Consider the following 21,069-nt stretch of genomic DNA (forward strand, 5'->3'; position numbering starts at 1 on the left):
CTTGCCTAGCACGTACTAGGCAATGAGTTTAATCCCCAGCACCACCAAAATATAGTTTATAAAGGAAGACAGAGACACAACTAAAGATGGAGAACAGGAAGTGTGTACAGATTGTTGACAATGTATAACACAGGGGGAAAATACAACCAATGTTTTCTGCAAAATCTTCCCAATATACAATCTTATGAGGTCCTAGAAATAAGGATAAAAGATTAAATGAGCATCTTGGGTATTTTAAGACATAACTGCAGAAGAGTTAATCAAAGAACACAGATGAAAGATATTTTCTTTTATGAAGGCACAATTGGGATTTCCCATTTTGAAGCTCATTGCTGTTAAATTTATCATTTATCTGCAAAAGATACAATATACAAAAAGGCCAAGATTATTACATTTCCTAAAATTACCCCTCTTTTAAAAATCACTTTGATATAAAAATAATTAAGAAAGAGAAAATTTTTAAATATTTCCTGGCACAATACAAACTGGGTGAAAGATGTGACATGATGTCCAACATTATGAAATATTGCTTGCTCCTTTCTGGTTCATGGACATGAAGTTCTCCTGGTAAAGTTACTCAGTTCCTTCCCATTTGGGAGTTATTTCCATACTTTTTGCCAAGACAATGGCAGGACATCAAGCACTCACAGTCATCATTCAAGTAGTCATTCATTCATTGACTCAATTTGTAATTAATTAGTGACTCCCATTTGTAGACTAAAGGAAACTTTTACTTATAACACTGAGGTCTTTTTTTTTTTTTTTTCGGTCACGGATTTAGTGTTTAGACGACCCTAGCTGAAAAAAGGCTGCATTAGAAGGTTATACAACATTACTAGAAAAGCTGGGTATGTAAAGCAATCATCTGAAATTTTTAATTATAGACTTTTCCAATTGGCCAGCCAGCTTATTTGTGGTGAGCAGGAATACTGAAGAGTACTAGAAGACCTCTTGGAACCTCAGTGTACACCATGAATTGACTGTAGACTCCCTATAAAGGCTTCACACAGGTGTACTGTTTCTTGATAAATGCACAAATAAATTCATTATTAAGTGCTATTGAATTTAGAGTATATTTTCATAATCATATTTATCAATAAATTTATATTAAGATATAATTTTAAAAGCTTAAAATTGTGAACTGCTAGAAAAATGACTAATTTCTAAAAACAGCTTTAACAACTTATTGTTATGTAGCAAAATAATATATCATTAACTTCTCTATAACACTAAGTTCAAAAAGAGTGATGTACCTTAAACTAAATGACAAAGGCCAAAGAGTTGCTGCAAAAAATATTTGTAATATACCTCTCTGAATAAATCAGGTCTAACATGATCATCTGAAATCAATAAATTCTCAGATTCTATCTTATTGGGAAAAGAATCAAGCCATGGCAGACAACTTCAATCACACCAAAAAGAAAAAAAATATTAAGAAGAAACCACTAAAAAATATTAAGAACAAAAAGACAGCAAGATGAAATGGTTTACCACAAAATTTTATAATGACTCCAAAGAGCATTTAGCATTATTTACTGGAATTATTCAATGGCGTGTAATCATGGGGAAATTCTTCACTTCCTGGCCTGTGAAGCATCAAATTAGACAGAGGCTCAAAAAAAACTTTCTGCTTTAACACGAACACAATATACCTACTTCATATTAGAAAATAGATTAACAAGACAATTACAGAATGTATTCATCCAAACCAAAACAGATCTCTCAGGAACAAGTACTAGAAAGACAAGGATAGTTCTTGATGTAGTGTAGCACTACTACATATTGAGCAAATATAAAATTGAGAAGGTGAAGAAAAACAACCTGAGCTTCACTGTTTACATATTTTAGAGTTTCATTATAACAACACTGTTTCGCACTGAGCATGTTAGTACCTACCCGCACCCATTTACTCCTTTTGTCCCCACTCTGATTCCATTTCCTCTACACCGTCCATGAGCTTCAGGAAAGGTGGCCTCAGAAACCACTTCAGCAGCAGCCTGGCTGGCCTAAGGTAACCACATCACCTTACTGGTGACTGGCTCAGAGATCCAGGTGTAAGCTGAATACCTCATAGCCCTGTATACTTGGATTGGAGCAGAAATGGGTACATAATTCAATTAAGGCTAATAAGAACAAGGGAAAGTTTGCTAAGGGCTTCTAAATAGATTTCTGGCCTTAAGCCATAAGAAGTGGCTTGTCTCATTCCCTGGATATTGTATGGAACAAACTGGAGTCCTGAGGACAAGGTCAACTCAAAGAGTAGGACAAAGCTGAAAAAACACAAAGGAGCACACCCCGAGTCCTCCTGACCACAAAACACTGATCCACAGGCACAACTGGACTTTTCCTGTTAACATGAACAAAGATATCTGCTTCCTTGAGGCAGATTATGTTGGAATTTTGTTTCTGGCAGCCAAAGACATTGTAACTGATATGAGCCAAAGGTTCATTTGGAATTTCAAGATCTTGGATGAAATTTAAAATATTCGGTCTTAAGCTTAAAAAAAAAAAAAAAAAACCGTCACACATGAAGACAAAAGTTTTTTATACATACATATGTACATGTAAGAAAAAAAGATGATTAATTATGTAATAAATGGATATAGCAAATATTTAACAAATCTCTGATTTAGCCAGCTCCATGGTGGAGCCAAGTACAGATGTGACACCTCCATCACGGTGAAGAGACTATGGATAGATGTGCTCATGAACATGAGGAGATTCCTACCCATGCCTAAATACCTAAGCAAAGTGCTATACATGCAAGCTCTACCCCTAGAACTAGAGGACAACTTTTTCTGCACAATCAATTATTTGTGTATGGAAGCAAAGAGAATGTTTGGCTAGCAAATAGTTGACTTTTATAAATTAGATTCTTGGAGATGTTTCTAAATGTAATACTGTACTCACAAAATATGCCTCCATCAATAGCATCTTTTAACGGATTGGGAAAATCTCTAAATATCTATCTAAAGAAGAAACCTATAAACAAGCTTTTATCTCATGATTAAGAAACATGTTTATAACAATTTTTCAAGCATTATCTTAAAAACCAATCTCACACAACTACAAAATTCCATATATATAAAAACCAAATAAATCAAGATTTCACCATGACTTCATAAGATATAAGAATTCCCCAAACAGGAAAATAATCTGCCAAACTTAAAAAGCATCTTGAATAAGGAACTATGATATTCTCATAGAAACTATAAGATTCTTATTTTCCTTCCATGCATTTAATGTATGAATGTACATTAGCTATCAACATCCCTTCAAAATTAAGGCAATGAATATGTGGTACATATTCTGATTTTATTATTTTGTTAATATAAAATAATTAAAAGGTTTTTTAAAAAATAGAAATAACTTTTTTTTCTTCTCATATCTTTCAACTTAGGTCACAATGAAGTTAATTGACAAAGGTACCTTAAAAAATTATTATCTTCAAGACAGGTACAGTGAAGCAAAATTGTAATCCCAACAATTTGGAAGGCAGATCCAGGAGGATCACAAGTTCAAGGCCAACATGGGCAATTAAGTGTGACCCCACCTGAAAATAAAATTTTAAAAAGGATGAGGATGTAGTTCAGCGGTACAGCATCCCTGTGTTCAATCCCTAATACAAACAAAAGATTTTTAAAAAAAGATTATCTTCAGAAAATTCATATAAAAAGCAGTTAAGTGGACAAGACAAGGCACCATGAACAAAGAAGGTATTGCATGAACCTTCCTTGTGCCCTATACTGGGCTTTTCCTTCATTTATTCTTCAAAACACCTCTACAAGTAGAAATTTTTATCCTCATTTCAGAGATGAGGATTCTGATATTCAGAGAGACAAATCAACAGTTAAGTAATGAAATCAGAATTTAAAACTACTTGATTTGGGGCTAAAACTATGTTTTTTCCTCTGATTTTCCAAGAATGGATTAAACATAAACAGATAAAATAACAAAGTGGGGAAAAGAAAATAGACTGTTAACTATGCACAGAAATCAAAGTTTGTTTGGGGCTGAATTGCAAACCCCCACCCCAAGATTCACATGTTGAGGCCTAACCCCCCAGTACCTCAGAATATGGCTGTATTTGGAGACAGGGCCTTTAAGAATGTGATTAAGTTAAACTGAGGCAAGTAAGGTCCACCCTAATCCAACCTGACTGGTATCCTCAAAAAAGAGAAAATTATGGGCTGGGGATGTGGCTCAAGCGGTAGCGCGCTCACCTGGCATGCGCGGGGCACTGGGTTCTATCCTCAGCACCAAATAAAAAATAAAGAAGTTGTGTCCACCGAAAACTAAAAAATAAATATTTAAAAATTCTCGAGAGAGAGAAAGAGAGAGAGAGAGAGAGACAGAGAGAGAGAGAGAGAGAGAGAGAGAGAGAAATTAGATACAGAAAGAGACACCATGGATGCACACACACACAGGAAAGACCAGGTGAGAACACAGCAACTCACCATGGAAAGAAGCCCCAGAAGACACCAAAGATGGTAAGAAAATAAATTTCTGTTGTTTAAGCTGTCCACCTGTGGTATTTTGCAATGGTAGCCTTAAAAAAGTAAGATGATGTTTGTTTATACCTGGGCTCATAATCAGGCAATATTTCTTAGCTTTCTGTACAGTTAGCTTTGTCTAGATGATCAAGTCTTAGCAAAAGAAGTATGTGCAGAAGTGATGTGTGCCATTTGCAGCTGTCCCACACACACTCCTCAAATTAGACAGTGCCCAGAGTGACCTTCAGAGCCTCATCATGAAGACAGAAACACTGCCATACCCTGACTCTCCAGGTGATGATGGGAAGGAGAGATGCCCACCAATATATGAACCTACCTATTAATGTTAATGAGCAAGAAGTAAATTTCTCCAATGTCTGAAGTATTACATACTTTTGGGCTAATCTATGACAGTTGATAGAGCTAAACCAACCTAAAAAATATTGAAGCACAAGAAAGTACAGTGAAAATGGAAGAAAAGAGATTCAGGATAATAATACATGGTGGGAAGTTCCAGTAAGTTAGCAATAACTATCAGTGCTGTTTCACCATTGAGGCAGCCTCAACCTCCCAATCCTTCTCAACTCAGGCACTGCGAGGGAGGAGAGCATAAGGCTTCTTGATATTGCAACATACTTCAGGAGAAATAACAGACCAAACTAAAACAATACTCTGTGCCATAAATTTTCCTAACAGAACATTCATTAAATTTGGCCCAGTCACTCACTAAGTTTGTTCAAACACACCCTAAGAAATCAAGACAGACAAGAGGCAATGGAAAACTCCAAACTCCTGGCACCCTTATCCTGATGACAAGTTGCCCTGCCTGTGTTGAAAGCTACCAAGAGGTGTGTAGACAGGCTGTGGTTTCTAACCCTAGATGTTGCAACATGGAAGTATTTCTCCCTGTCCTTCAAAAATTCTCAAAACAAATGAAAACTTTGTGGAGGTAATATTACAAAATTCCATACAGTCACAAAATAGATTTAAGGGAAGATGATGGAAAAATCAGATAATCAGTTTTTTAAAAGTAATATAATTCCAAAGAAGTCAGAAATCCCTGATATGTAGTCTATAGTTTTGTCTTTGAAAATCACAACGCAGACCAGAGAAAAAAGAACAACCTGAAAAAAAAAAAAATGCTGACTTTTGGAAAAATATTTGTAGAACTACATAAATGGAGAGTATCAATTATTATTGTATCGATTATTCTTCTGCCTAAAAGTACAATTTTGCAAATTACTGTGAAAACCCATTCTTTTTTTTTATTGGTTGTTCAAAACATTACAAAGCTCATGATATATCATCTTTCATACATTTGACTCAATTGGGTTATGAACTCCCATTTTTACCCCAAATACAAATTGCAGAATCACATCGGTTACACACTCACATTTTTACATAATGGCATATTAGTGACTGTTGTATTCTGCTACCTTTCCTTTCCCCTACTATCCCCCCTCCCCTCCCCTCCCATCATCCCTCTCTATGAAAACCCATTCTTACACTATAATTGTACTGCATGTAAAAGACAAGATTCAAAGAAACAGATGACACCAGGAGAACCAAGTTGTGACTTGCCAGGAGACTGCAACATCTCTTAGTTTCAATCTCATTTCTGTAAGGCCATTGCATATCAAAGCAAACCAACTCTCTCCCAGTTCTCCAGTCATGGAAAATCCCCACAAGTGTCCTTTGAGAGGTGTACTTTACAGACCCTATCTGGTATTGATAAAAACAAAAAATTCTGCTTCCCTAATCCAGACTCTATATAGAGGCCCAAGTATATATGGCCTAAGGAATTATAATTTATAATTAAGCACTGGATGTCTTCCTTCCTGACAAGACATTTTCTAATTCCTAACCAGTTCTTCCACTACTTCCTACTTTGAACTCCTGAGAGACCTAGCTAGCCTTCTCAAATTGCAGACTGGGCATGTGTCCTAGTTTTGAATAATTTAAGAAAGCGAACTTTCCAGTCTCAAATTAGCCTCTGCAATGTTCCTACCCAAAAGTGAGCCAACAGGGTATGCTATCTTTCCTTAGATAGCACCAGGAAAAATGAAAGAGACTGTACCAGCCAAGACCTAAGGAAGGTACTCAGAATTACAAGCTCAGCAACATTTGCTGAACTGCTATGGTGTACACAGTGCTATGCCAAGTGCTGGCTACAACAAGGACAAATGGAACATTCTACTGCACTCACAGGGACACAGATCATAGGACGCATTGAGCACTGCTATAATATGAGCACATGTAATATAACGTAAGTGTAGAAAAAAAGAACATCTTACTACTGAGTAGGGCACAGTAAACACCATTGGAGGAAGTCATAATTGAGTGGAGTGGAACTTCAAAAGCCAATGGAATGGCAGGGATAGCATTCTAAACAGAAGGGGCATACATGCAAAGATCTTAAAGTAAAAGTTGCCCAGGACACAGTCAATGCAAAAATCATTATGATTCCTCTTTACCTCACCTCAACACTCCCTCCCCTAACCTACCTAACAGATTTTCAACCTGACTCAGTCCCTTCCTGATAAAATACTTTAAAGTCTCTCTAATATTCTAAGTCTCTCTACAATGGCTGCAAAAATCATAGGGATGCAAAAAACTTTATTGCATCTTAAAGTCTTAGTAGAAAAGCCTGAACATTTCCAGAAAGGAAGGGCTGACTGACTTTAATGGTAGCCCTAAAGGTCAAAGAGCTGGACAGGAAGACTGGGAACTTTCTCTTCTGTGCATAGCACCACAAAATGAGACAGTGGCTAGGCCCTATACTGAAGTCACCTGCATAAGGAGGTGACCTTGAACCCATCACCCAACCCAGCAGGGGGTCTAGATGAAGGTAGGAGATTTCGGGCAGCATAACAATTAGCTGGCTGCAGAACTATTTAGTTCCATGTACAATCTACACATAAGTACAAGGTGATTTTCTTTTTAAACCCACTGACTTATTACTCAAGAGCAATGAAAATTTACTGACTTCTTAAAGTTGCTACCTAAAAACTGCTATGTGCCGATATTCCTCTTTAGCATTCTCATCCATGCCAGATTTAAAGTCCAGCCTTCCATGGATGCTGGACCACAGTCTCAGGTTAGAAACTTCTGACAGCTGACTTAATCCTCTTTGAATCCACTCAAGGAAAACTTGAGAACAACTGCTGCTCTCATCTTTCAGGAGCTGGACCACCCCCAGCATCAGGTGAACCATGTAAAGGTTCAGGACATAAACCAATAAAGGTACAACACCAAGGACAGTTTTCCAAGGGATGTTTGGACCTTTACATAATCTTTTCTATCATGTTTTTAAATGCTCATGTTTTCAGTGTTCATTCCCCCAAGGATATGAAAGATCTTTAGAAAAGTCACCTTTATCTTTATGATATTCCAATTGACTTTACTTTTTGTTTTTTTCCAGAAAGCCTTTTGAGAGTGAGTTCTGGGTCAGTGTACTAACCAAAGACTTCGTGCAAGTTTAATTAAAAAAAAAAAAAAAAAAAGTGGCTTCAGAAAACAGGAAATGCTGAGGGGAAACAGATTAACAAAACTCTTCAACTAGTCTTCAAGACCATCTCATACAATGTGACTCTTCAATAAAGCACGCTTGATTATAATTACTTATAAAAAATAAGTTAGTATGGAAGTAGATACTAAAAGTCAGTATGTATTTATATAGGAAGTCCTAAGTTCTATCACTAACTGCTACCGTTATAATCAATAATAAATCTGTACACTATGTCCAAATTATCTCCAGTTCTTTATTAAAGACTGTTAACTAAAGCTAGCTTCCATCCTTTACTCCATTAGTAAATGTTTTAGTGCCCTCTGCTGGCCAACTGTTACATCTAATCAACGTCACTCCACCCACTCCCCAATACCTCTCAGTGGTGGGATGGTAGTCTCCCCATTCTCAACTTGGGCACTGCCAGGGAGGAAAGCATAAGAGCTGAACCAGGAGCATTTGCCACAAGAGGAAAGGAATGATCCTGAAGTACTCCCCTGCCACTACTTGTAGGAAACTTCTGTCCTGGCTGACAGATTTGCCAAGCACCATCCTAGGTCAATGCTTCCTGATCAGCATTCACCTCTACTACTAAACCACAGGCCTCATTCCTACACTCAGAGATGCTTCCACAAGCTAAGCCTAACTCACCTTCTGAATTCCTGTGTGCTTCACCTAGCCAGCTTCATGAGGCATCTGAGAGGACCAGCTTCCCTATCACTTGGGCAAATAGAGGACAGAAAGATTTGGAGAGCATATTTTTCCCACATAAACTCATAGATCTCATGCCAACTGATTTCCCTGTCCTTAGGTTGATATTAGCTAGCTTATTTTAGTGAGGGATGGTGACAAGAGAGAATTTCTCCTTGCCCCTGTCCCTGTGACAAAGAAATTTCTAATTCTCCACAGTCCCCTAGAGAAAATGAGGCTCCCTTAGCAGGAACAAACACAAGCAACCATGAATCCTTCAAGCTCTCATTATCTGAACTGCTTTCTTTCAGAAAGGAAAAAGTAGAGTCAGCATAGTATTTATTATTCAATAACAGGAAGAAAGAGCAAGGAAAGAGAAAAGAAAAGAAATGGTGGAGAATTTCTTTGCCATAATATCTTCCCAGATCAAGCCACTATTTACAAATAAATGCTTATCAATTTCACATCATTTCTTGAGTACAAAATGTGATTTAAAAAATGTTGTGAAGGGTCTGCTATTGAAGAGCTCACAATTTGATTAGAAAGAACAAACATGTCAAAGAAAAATAATTAGAAAGTGACAAAGAATCATATCCTTAAGTAAAAATATTTACACTGGGAATTCTATCAATACATACATACACACAAAGTCCCTCTGTCTGTCTGTCTGTCTCTCTCTTATCTATGAAAAATGATCATCATAATATTAGAAATGGCAAGGCAGAGGGAGGATCACAAGTTCTAAGCCAGCCTCAGCAATTTAGCAAGACCCTAAGCAAGCTAGCAAGACCTGTCTCAAAATGAAAAGTAAAAATAAAATATTTTAAAAAGTGGGGCTGGGGATGTGACTCAGTCATCAAGCATCCCAGGTTCAAAACCCAGTATCAAAAAATACACACAAACACACGTAATGGTGTGAGTAATGGTCATCTCTGGTAGAACTTCTGATCATCTATATATCAGTACTACTTGAATTTCCTACAATAAGAACATAGCATCTTAAAAAAGAGAACAGAAAAATATTAACAATTTTTCAAGATTTAAACAGAAGTGCTATGAATATAATATGGTACATAGAGAATGATCTATGAACAGGGTTATATAAAACAAACAAGAAGAAAACATATCAAATTATTCATGAGTGTTATTTCAAGGGGATGCAATGATTTATGTCATGTGCTTTCTCATTTTCTAGTACTTTTATAATAGAAAAATTGATCTTCACTTAAAAGAAATTCAAACGTTAAAAAATTATTCAGCATCAGCTTTTAAAAAGTCATTAGTATATAAGTGTCTTAAAGATAACCATTTAGTCAAGGTCATACCTGGGATAAGTGCTGTGCTGATAAGGATGTCCACCTCCTTGCACTGCTGGGCAAAGAGCTTCATTTCGGCTTCAATGAACTCTTTGGACATCTCTTTTGCATATCCTCCCTGTCCCTCACCCGATTCCTTCAAGTCCACCTCCAAGGGCTCAGCACCAAGAGACTTGAACTGTTCCAAAGCTGCAGCTCTAGAGTGATTATTGAAGAGAAACCAATAGTTATTTTAGGCTCCTAATACATGAATCAAGATCTTCACTTACATATACATTTTTAAGAAGTGCAAACTGCTCCATCTGTGTACAATATATTAAAATGAATTCTACCGTCACGTATAACTAATTAGAACAAATTGTTTAAAAACTGCCATTTGAAAGGGAAAAAAAAGTGCAAACTGCCAATAGTCAAAACTTGAGAACTTCTTTGGATGCCTCTGATTGAACTGACTCAATTATTTATTTTCCTTGAGGCAGATGATACTTTTATGAACATATTTTTTTCTCTACTGAAATTCCAGTAATCAGTTATGTTCCTTGTGGCCCCACTATTGATAAAGATGTTATATCTGACCCACATTGAGATTTTACATCATTCATACCGCCCAAGTTGTGTTTCTCATTTGTAACTGTTCTGAGCTTGTTCTTACTGGGGCTTTTCCCACATAAATGACTCTTTTAGAGAGGAATATTTTAACAAAATGACTTTCACCTCCAGTCCTCATTAAATTGTGAAAGTAACCTATAAATGGTGGTAAACTGTAAAATGTGAAAAGTCAACATATTTAAGTTACATAGAAATAAATTCAGTTTGTGAATAAATAAATAATTGTTACCTAACCACTGTATGCTGGTTGAAAAACTGGAACCAACAAAGATTTCATCTCTGTGGTGGTACCCACCAATATCCATCCCACTACAATAAATCTCAAATCTCCCTAATGACAATGATCACTTAAAGTACATGTTAAAAATTCCTAGGTCCCTTCCCAGAACCACTGAATTATAATATCCCACAGAGAGGCCAGGAACTATATTTTTAGCAAGAACAGAAGGTCATTCTTGTCATCAGGGAAGTTTGGGAAACTATGGTCTACTCCAATAAATCCCTAGCAACCATCATGCTCTGAAGTGTGTACATAAAGAGTAGGACATCAGTCCACACTGCGCAAGACGTTCTCTCTCTGCTAACTTCATTAACAAGGCATGGGCAGCCCCAGAATGCCTCTGCAGGTCAAGCTGCCAGCACAAGTGGAATCAGCCTTATGAGGAAGCCAAAGTTGAGGACAGCAGAGAAGAAAGACAGAAGAGCCTGGTCTTTGATAGCACCAGAAAGCAGGTGACTCTAGTGTGAAAAGGGAGTCCTTCCCACAGAATTTCAGTAAGGATGGAGAATGCATTGTCTTATGGTTTAAGTCAATTCGAATTGGTGTTTTCCATTTGTTACAGTCACATGAATAAAGGTCTTTAAAAAGTTTCTAAATGTCTGCTGATATTAATAAAAATTGAGATGGATTCAAAATTATACATATAATTATATGTTGAATGATATATTATATGATCCAAATTTCATACAAAAGGTATATGTACATAAACTCTAAGAAACTATACCAAAATATCATTAGCAATACATCTGGCCAGTAGTATTATAAAAGGTATTTTAATTCTCTTCTCTAGTTTCTTTGTATTTTTCAATAATGAACATGTACTGCTTGTACTTATTGTTATGATCATACAGACATTAATATTTACCACGTTTCTGAGTTTAACATCTCTCTCACCTATAACATCCTAAGTATGTTCCTTGTGGTCCCACTATGAAAGGAGTACACACTGTATGAGTTTCTTTATATGAAACCCTAAAAAGAAAAAGCTGTAATGATAGAAACATATCAATGGTTGGTTGGAGCCAGGACTAACTGGGAAGGAGCACAAAGCAATGTTTTGGGATGAGAGAAATATTCTGTATCTTAAAGTGGTGGTGGTTTTACAAATGATAACACTCTTCAAAATTCATCAGACCATGTATTTAAAATAGTGTATCTTCTTATATGTAAGTTATAGCTTGATAAAGATGATTTTAAAATGAAAACCTAGAAAAATATAAGTGCTACTTTGGAATCTTTATTGTTATATCTTTGCTCACAAATTAATCTCATCACATAAGAATACTGAATCAAAATTTCAATTGTATGTATCTTTGACCCCAAAATTCTATTTCTAAGAATTTATCCAAAGGAAATAATGAGATATCCCCAAACACGTATGTTCCTCTAGAGAGAGAGAAAGAGAGAGTATCCTGGGGGGAGGCTGGGCAGTGGTGGGCCATTAATTAACATGCTTTGTTAATTAAGCTAACAGAGAACTTCTTGCTCAGTGTGGACTGCATGTTCTACTCTTTAGGCACACGCTCCAGAGCATGATGGATACTAGTGATTTACTGGCTTAGACCATGGTTTCCCAAACTTTCCTGATGGCAAGAATAACCTGCTATTCTTGCTAAAAATATAGCTTCTGGCCTCTCTGCAGGAGATTAGAATTCAGTGGTTCTGGGAAGGGGCCTGAGAATTTTTGACAAGAAATATATATTTGTTATCTTATAATGCATATTATAATATATAATCTCCATCTATGTCTCTCTATATAATTATATATAATTTTTAATTAAATACATATATAGTATTTAATATAGTAAAAATGTATTTTTGGTGAGCTAGTTAAGTAAATCACTATTCTATACAATAGAATTCTATGCAGACATTAAAAATATTTATAGGAAAAGAAAGATCTTCATGCTCTACAATTAAAAGAACCTAACAAAGGGGAGAGAGGGAAAGGGAGGGGACATGGGGGTAGAAACGATGGTAGAATGAGAAGAACATCATTACCCTAAATACATGTATGATTATACATGATGTGGACTGCACATGTGGTGGAGCTCCACATCACATACAATCAGAGAAATGAAAAGTTGTGCTCCATTTCTGTACAATGAATCAAAATGCATTCTGCTATCATGTATAACTAATTAGAACAAATAAATAAATTAAATAGTACCATTAGTAAAAATACATTTTTAATTAATATGTACAAAAGGAATATATATTAAAATGTTAATATTTATTTCTAGGCAGAATTTTTGCTTCCATTTTTGTGCTTTTTTTATATTTTTCACTATTATTAAGAGGGGAATCTCAGGACTGGGGTTGGGCTCAGTGGTAGAGCGCTCACCTAGCACGTGTGAAGCACTGGGTTCAATCCTCAGCACCACATAAAAATGAGGTAAAGATATTGTGTGTCCACCTACAACTAAAAAATAAATACTTAAAAAAAAAAAAAAGAGGAATCTCCAAGTAATTTTCCTTTTTTTTTGATGCTGGACATTGAACCCAGGACATAGTGCATGCTAATCACATGTTCTACCAATCTATAGCCCAGTCCAATTGTTTGAAAAAATTCAAACATCACACTCTTTAATGTCATTGGTAAATGAGTTGTCCTTAAATTTTTAAAATGTTTAACTGAAAATATATATATGATTTAGTCTTCCAACAAAAATTTTCAATCAAGTATGTCTTCCAATATATTTGGATTTCATATTTATAATATAAAACCAAACCCCCAGTCTCAAAGTAGAGTAGATTAATGAGCTATAATTCTTAGATAATGATTATATCACTCCGTTACATCTTTCTTCATTATACACTTGAGTTATATGTATACTAAACTTAATAAATTATAAATAAAAATAGAGCTAAGCAATAGCTTTATTCCAGCTGTCTATTCCATGTATGATCTATAACAATGGCATCAATATACTAAATTCTCAAAGGTTGTCCCAATTCCAAGTTCCAAATCATCTCTAGGTCAAATAGATGCATTTTTACTTTAATATATTGTCCACTACATTAAAATATAAACAACCAGGTTTTTTGTTTTGGTTTTGGGTTTGGGTTTTGGGGGGGTTTTTTTGTACTAGGGATTGAACCCAAGGGGCTGCATCCCTAGTCCCTTTTTCTTTTTTTTTTTTTTTTTATTTGTCTTTTTGTTTTTTGTTTTTTGTTTTGTTTTTAGACAGCATTTCACTAAGTTGCTGAAGCTGGCCTCAAACTTGGGATCCTCCTGCCTTGGCCTTCTGAGTTGCTGGATTACAGGCTTACACTACCAAACCAGGTGAAAATAAACTTATTTTTAAAAGTTTGAAGGTCTAGAAAAATCTTCATATCAGTAAACATTAAAAATGAAAAACCAGGATGGATAGGATGCTTAACCCTGGCTGTCTTTGGTTAGTGACCTGACTACTTTGGAAATGTCTTCTTTTCTCATTTCAACTGATTTCTATCAGTACATCACTTCTCTAAACTCAGGTCAGAACCATTGACAATATTCTATGGAACAATCTTTACTTGGAAAAGTCACATTCTTTCCAACTGAATTTTTTTATCATTGTATATTCAAGATTGGCAGTTGAGGAGTATAGCTCAAGGGTAAAGCACATGTTTGGCATGCACAAGGTCCTGGGCTCAATGCCCAGCATGAAAAAATAAATAAAACTGGCAGTGCTATTATGCCTCTACTGCCCTCAGTTGATAATAAATAACCACATTTCAATCTCAAAAAAGCACGAAAATACCTAAATGATAATGATACTCAATAAGTATTTAATAAAGTCCTGAGTTCAATCCCCGGTACCACCTCTCAAAAAAATCCTGTATCTAGTGTCTTCAGTGATGAACAATTTAATCAAACTTCTCTTTAAACACAATCCAGGAAAATACTTCTATGCCAGCTTTAGAGAAATCAACTTTCTCTTTATGCTCAAAGTAGTTACCTTAGCATAAATACTACAATAATAATAATTCAAGTAGTGTTACTCTTTAGATTAAAGCACTTGGAGAGTGTTACCCAGTCGGTTCTACCTGCTTCCATCCATTTAAGGTAGGGTACTATCCTTACTCTGTCTGTTCACTAAGATGTCTACTATGCCACCCTCTTCATGCTCACAACCATCTCTGCTCATGCTCTGAGTCTAAAAGCATTGTGAAGAGAAGCAAGACATACTAAAGCAATATGTTGAAAAGCAGAACAGAGATAACTCTAGTCCCTTTGTTAATCCATGCAGAGAAAGAACTGAGTTGTTAGTTTGAAATTCTTTTGTTTATTACTTCTGCTTTACTGAGATTGGACCTGTCTGTCGTTTTTTCCACTAATACATTTTCACTCTAAGTTAATTTTTAAAAAGTGGAGCATTTTCCTCAGTTATCACATGCAAAAAATAGAATAGACCATTTTCAAATGGAGAGAGTTTACTGAGCTGTTTCACAATTGCAATTTACAAATTCTAAGGAAAATGTAATAGGCCCTATTTGAAACAAAACGCTTTTAGCTTAACCTCCATCATAAGTAAGGCACTTACCTTGTATCAAATCCTCGAACAATTGCACCCATCGACTTTGCTGCACCTGCAGAAGCAAGCCCAGCAACACCACCACCAACTATCAGAATCTGGAAAAGGAGAGACACTTATGTTTTCATTAAAGTCCATTATCAATTGATTAAGAAAAATTACTAGCTAACAACTCTCTGTGCCTGGTACACAGCTTTCAATAAGTGATCATGGTAATGACCAGCCCTCCATACATGGGTTGGGTAGACAGTCTATCCTTTAGCTGAATCAGCACTGTTTTTAAAATTTTAACAAAAGAACAACTGCTAGTATTGACCAATAACCTCGACTAAAAATAGCCTATCAGCATCTCAGTGTAAAAATTATGTAAGCACAATCAGCATTATCTGGCTAAAGATGAACAGGTTCTTTCTTGCTGTATAAAAACTACTTCTTTTAAAATTCCCATATGACATTCAAACTACTCTGCCCTCTCACATTCTAAGGTTTTTTTCCTAGTGTTATAAAATATGAAAAACATGTTCCAAAGATGGGCACAACTTTAGTGAATATCTACCCCATCTATTCTGAGCTCAAAAGCTTCTGAATAGAATAGCTGGTGACCAACCACATAATCCTGAATCATTCTGAATGAACTATACTTGAAATCTGAAGCAGTATCACTAATCTCCCACACCACGGAAGGATCAGAGCCAAGAGAACTAAAGAATTCCTCAGAAGCAAGTCTCTCCCGCCTTCACAAAACAAAGCAAGAACAATGTTGTCTCTAGTCTAGAAGGGGCGGTCCAAAAAAAAAGTTCTGCTATACATCCTACAAATAGTCCATTGAAGGCAATTCCCTGTTCCTGCTGAAGGGGAAAAAAAAAAAAAAAAAAAAAACAAGCCACCCACAGAAACAGTCAAGCTTATAAATTCCTACCCACCCATCAAGCCCACAACTGCTTTTGCCTTTTTAAGAATTCTAGGCAGTCAAACTTCTCCAGTGACCCCTGGGCAGTGTCTCAGAGACCATGTCAATTGATCTTGATGATGGTTTCTCATAGGAAGTGGGAGGAATCTATAGGAAAGGGGGTGGAGGGGGACCAGAGGGAACAAGCAGGGCTCTGAGACACCAACCCTGTTCTACACTAAAATTCCACCACTTATAAATTAATAAACAAACAAACATACATAAATAAATGAAATAAGTAAAAGTCACAGGGCTAGGCCAAGTTATTCTGAAACAAGAAATAATAAGGATACATGATTACAGTTAGGAAGAATGAATTTCCAGAGATTTATGGTACAGCTAGATTGCTACAGTTACTGACAATACACTGTACTCTTGAAAAATACTGAATGTCAAGTGCTCTCACCACAAATATGACAACTACCTGAAGTAATGTGTGTGTTAATTAGCTAGATTTAACCATTCCACAATGTGTATATACTTTGAAACATGTACATGATAAAGTCACCCATTTATTCTCTATATAAAAAAAATTAACAAAAAATGAAATAGCCAAAGACTATATAATTTAAAGACAAAACTGCACATGAATAAATCAATATAGATACTATAATAGTAAATTACTCTTGCTCTTTAGCATGGGATGGAGGAAAAGAGACTGAGAGCTTAGGTTGAAATTCTGACTCTCTTACTACCTAGTTCTAGAGGACCTTGGGCAAGCTGCTTGGCATCCACATTATAGCAGTGAAAATTTTGTTGTTATGTTAAGTGACGGAATTTAACTAAAGCAGTCACTGCTAACCGGCACAGTGTAGACATACAGTCAGGAAAGGGCAAGGGCAAGAGAACATTATAGCACTGTTCCTGATGTTCAGTCATATATAACCTGTTCCTCCTCTCAGCTTCCCCATCTTGGTAAAGGGTACTAACTGGGCACAACTCCTTGAGACAAACTGGGGAGGTCATCTTGAGTCCTCCCTTTGCACATATTCCTATCTTCAACCCACCAACAAGTACTACCGGGTTTGACTCCCAAAGATCTCCCAGTCCACCTCCTTCTCTACATTTCTGTTACTACCACCTTCCCAGGTACAACCAGTTCCTAAGAGATCTTATCTTTACTCTTCCCTCTGTACCAGCTCCCACCCATAACAGCCAGATAACTATTTTAAATCCTAAGACACATTTCTCTCACCTTCAAGAGAACTCAAATTTTGTAACATGACCTATCAGAGAGGCCCTACGTGATCCAACCTAACCTTCCTTTCCCACATCATCGCAGATGGCCCCTACCTTGTTCACCGTACTCCAAGGCCAATGGCCTTCTTTATTCCCTAGAACACACTAAATAAAGTCTTTCCCATAATAGGTCCTCTATATGTGTTGGCCCTTTGCCTAGAACCCTAAGTTTCTTAGAAATCCTGGTTTCTTTCTTTCCATCCTTGAGGTATCAGCTCAAATGTCAGAGGAGCCTCCCCATCTCCCAGCTCAAGTGGCTCACATGTTTTTGTTACTATCACCTCATCTGGTTCATTTCCTTTATATATAAAACTATCTTGTATATTTTGGGGGGTTGTGTCCTCACTATGAGCCCACTAGAATGCAAGTTTTATGTGGCCAGGATGTTTGTCTTATTCAGTCCATCCCCCAGCTCCTACAACAATGCCTGTCATTTCATTAAGACTCAACAACTGATTGATTTCAGTCCTCCCTGCAGCTCACGAGTCTGAGGGCAGGAGGACTGCAAGTTCAAAGCCAGCCTCAGCAAAAGTGAGGTGCTAAGGAATTCAGTGATACCCTGTCTCTAAATAAAATACAAAATAAGGCTGGGGACTCAGTGCTCCTGAATTCAATCCCCAGAACCCAAAAAACAAAAACCCTCTATATTTACAAGAAACACAAATAAAATATCATGTAGTCTACCTCCATGAGCCCAGCTAGTGACTAATTCCTAAGTTTCAGAAAACTATTTTTGCCATGTAACCAAATCCTTTAAACTGCAATTTAAACTCTTCAATAAAGACAGTCTCTTTTCCACTTTTTAAAGACTGAATGACTCTCCTTCTTTTAAGCCTCTTGCCTTCTGTTTCACTTTTTTTTTTTTTTAAAGAGAGAGTGAGAGAGGGAGAGAGAGAGAGAGAATTTTTTTTTTTAAATATTTATTTTTTAGTTATCGGCGGACACAACATCTTTGTATGTGGTGCTGAGGATCGAACCCGGGCCGCACGCATGCCAGGCGAGCGCGCTACCGCTTGAGCCACATCCCCAGCCCCTGTTTCACTTTTTAACCCCCTATATTCACAGCTTTCCTATCAACTTCCATATATTTCTAGAAAGATTCTAATCAAAACTGAATTGTGGATTTTGTGCATCAAAGTATTCAGTCCGTTTCAGAACGGCATGAACTTCTGGCCACCTCGAATGCAAGACATTTTCTTACAATCCTAAGGAACAGGTCAAAATGTCCTCATTTTACATATCACATCTGTGCTATTTGCTCATAGTTTCTCACTAGGTACTATGGCCTCCACTGAAGCACTTGCTGTTTTTTCATGTGGCCTATTCTTCAAAGCAATAAATAGCAAGATTTCATAAAACTGCTATTAGGTGCTTATTGCTTTGGGGCTTTCTTCCCTAGAAAATTTTTTTATTTAACACTCTGGGTTTATACAATGAAATATTTAAAAGGAGGAAGCACAAGGTAAACCTGTACTTTACAGACAGATATTTAAAGTCCTGTTTCCTATACCTTACCTCAGGATCTATATTGACATTCAGAGAACTTAGAATTGAAGGATCAAAACAAAACCTCCTGAATTGTAATGCATTCTGCTGTCATATATAACAAATTAGAATAAAGAAAAGAAAAAAGAAAAACTCCTGTCCTTTCATATAACCTTCCCTGCTTCACATCACTAACCGCTCCTCTCTGCTTCCAGTCTGGATTCAAAGCTGCAGCACCCTTCCCCTCTGCCAAAAGCCCTGATTACATCACCTCCCATCCTCTGTCCTCGTTACCCAAAAATTGAGGAGTGAGGAAACCAAAGTAATATTTTCTTTGCAAGATGTTGCAATGTTGGGAAACCCAGAATTTGCTGAATAGTACATTGAAGTTTTTACAGGCCCTCAGGCCAAGTTATCCAAAATCCCTTTAAGAGTTCAAGTTTAGGGCGGGGGCTGTGGCTCAGCAGTAGAGCACTCGCCTGGCACATGTGAGGCACTGGGTTGGATCCTCAACACCACATAAAAATAAATAAATAAAATACAGGTATTGTGTCCAACCAGAACTTTAAAAAATACATTTAAAAAAAAGAGTTCAAGTTAGTAAGTCAAAAGTAGTCAAATTTCATTTTCTTAAGCAATCTTAAACGTTCAGCTTTGAGATGCCACCCTAAATTTGTGAGCACACAGAAGTCATCAGTGACACTAATACACATAAAATTTTTAAAATAATTAATTTTAAGACTATACATATCCTTGCTTCCAATTTGTACTATGAAGAATCATTCAAAGTTGTACCTACCTTAGCTGGAGGAACTTTCCCAGCAGCTGTGATCTGACCAGTGAAAAATCGTCCAAAATGATTTGCAGCTAGGACAACAGCCTTATACCTTTAAAAAGTAAATACATAGATAATCCCAGGAAATAAAAGGTCTTCGGCCCATACATTATTGCAGGTTATCAATTTGCCTTGTCAAGAATATAGCTAATACTTAGTATTTACTAAGTGTCAAGAACAGCTCTTAAGTGTTGCACATATACTCACTCCTTTAATATTCACAACAAGCTTCTGGATAGGTAGGATCATCACTTTTATTTACAAGAGGAGACTGAGATACACAGAGATGAAAAGACTTGTCCAGGGTCACCCAGCCAGTAAATGTCAGAACCAGTGACCTAATCCAGGTAGCCTGGCTCTAAGCTACATTCTTATCCTTAAGGTTACCTAGCCCCTTCATAAGGAATACCAAAGAAGATTAGTTGAGAAGGAAAAAGTAACAAGGAAAGTCAAGAAAATGACAGCAATGCTTTTCTTTGGATGCTGAGACTCCACATCCTTTATACTTTATTATGCTGTCTAAATTTTCTTTGATGATTATGTAGTACTTAAACAATACAGCGGGGAAACTGTCAAATAAAATAATTAGATTAACCATATGCTGTACATAATAAGATTCCAACTCTTGATCTCTAACGATTGAAAACATGAAACTCTCAACCTCAGTTTATGTCCTAGACCTACCACTGATTAGCTTTATAATCTTGAGAAAATGTAATTCTTGGATTCCTCATCTATAAAATGGAGACAAAAAAAAGCATCTATCTCTGAGAGCTGTTGTTAGGACTAGATGACATAATGCAGCCAAAGTACTTAGCATACTGCCTGTCACATAGTAAACACGCAATAAACATTTAAGTGTTTCAGCTAAAGAAACAAGCTGTGCAATAAAAACTAACAGTGTGCACCATCCTTACTCTACTAGGAGAACTTGGACATATGACACTGATCTCCATTTTATATATTTTTATACTCAAAAGGCACTTATAGGGCTGGAGTTGTGGCTCAGTGATAGAGCACTTGCCTGGCATGGGTGAGGCCCTGGGTTCAATCTTCAGCATCACATATAAACAAGTAAAAGACCCAATGACAACTAAAATAAAAAATTTTTTTAAAGTATACATTTTTTTTAAAAGGCACTTATACAT

General features: G+C 36.5%; 1 protein-coding gene across 4 annotated transcripts in view; it reads right to left on the reverse strand.

Moving 5' to 3' along the window:
* Positions 1–21,069, reverse strand: part of Nnt (nicotinamide nucleotide transhydrogenase) — a 94,692-nt gene that overhangs the window by 59,526 nt on the left and 14,097 nt on the right. For all 4 annotated transcript variants that reach the window (XM_015497328.2, XM_048800053.1, XM_015497332.2 and 1 more), the window contains 3 exons: positions 19,886–19,973; positions 15,423–15,511; positions 10,014–10,201 (listed from right to left, as the gene is read on the reverse strand). In XM_015497328.2, coding sequence (XP_015352814.1) covers positions 10,014–10,201; positions 15,423–15,511; positions 19,886–19,973 — 365 coding nt within the window. The remainder of the gene's footprint in view (positions 1–10,013; positions 10,202–15,422; positions 15,512–19,885; positions 19,974–21,069) is intronic.

Source organism: Marmota marmota, unplaced genomic scaffold, assembly GCF_001458135.2.
Source record: "Marmota marmota marmota unplaced genomic scaffold, marMar, whole genome shotgun sequence".
NCBI classification, from domain to species: domain Eukaryota; kingdom Metazoa; phylum Chordata; class Mammalia; order Rodentia; family Sciuridae; genus Marmota; species Marmota marmota.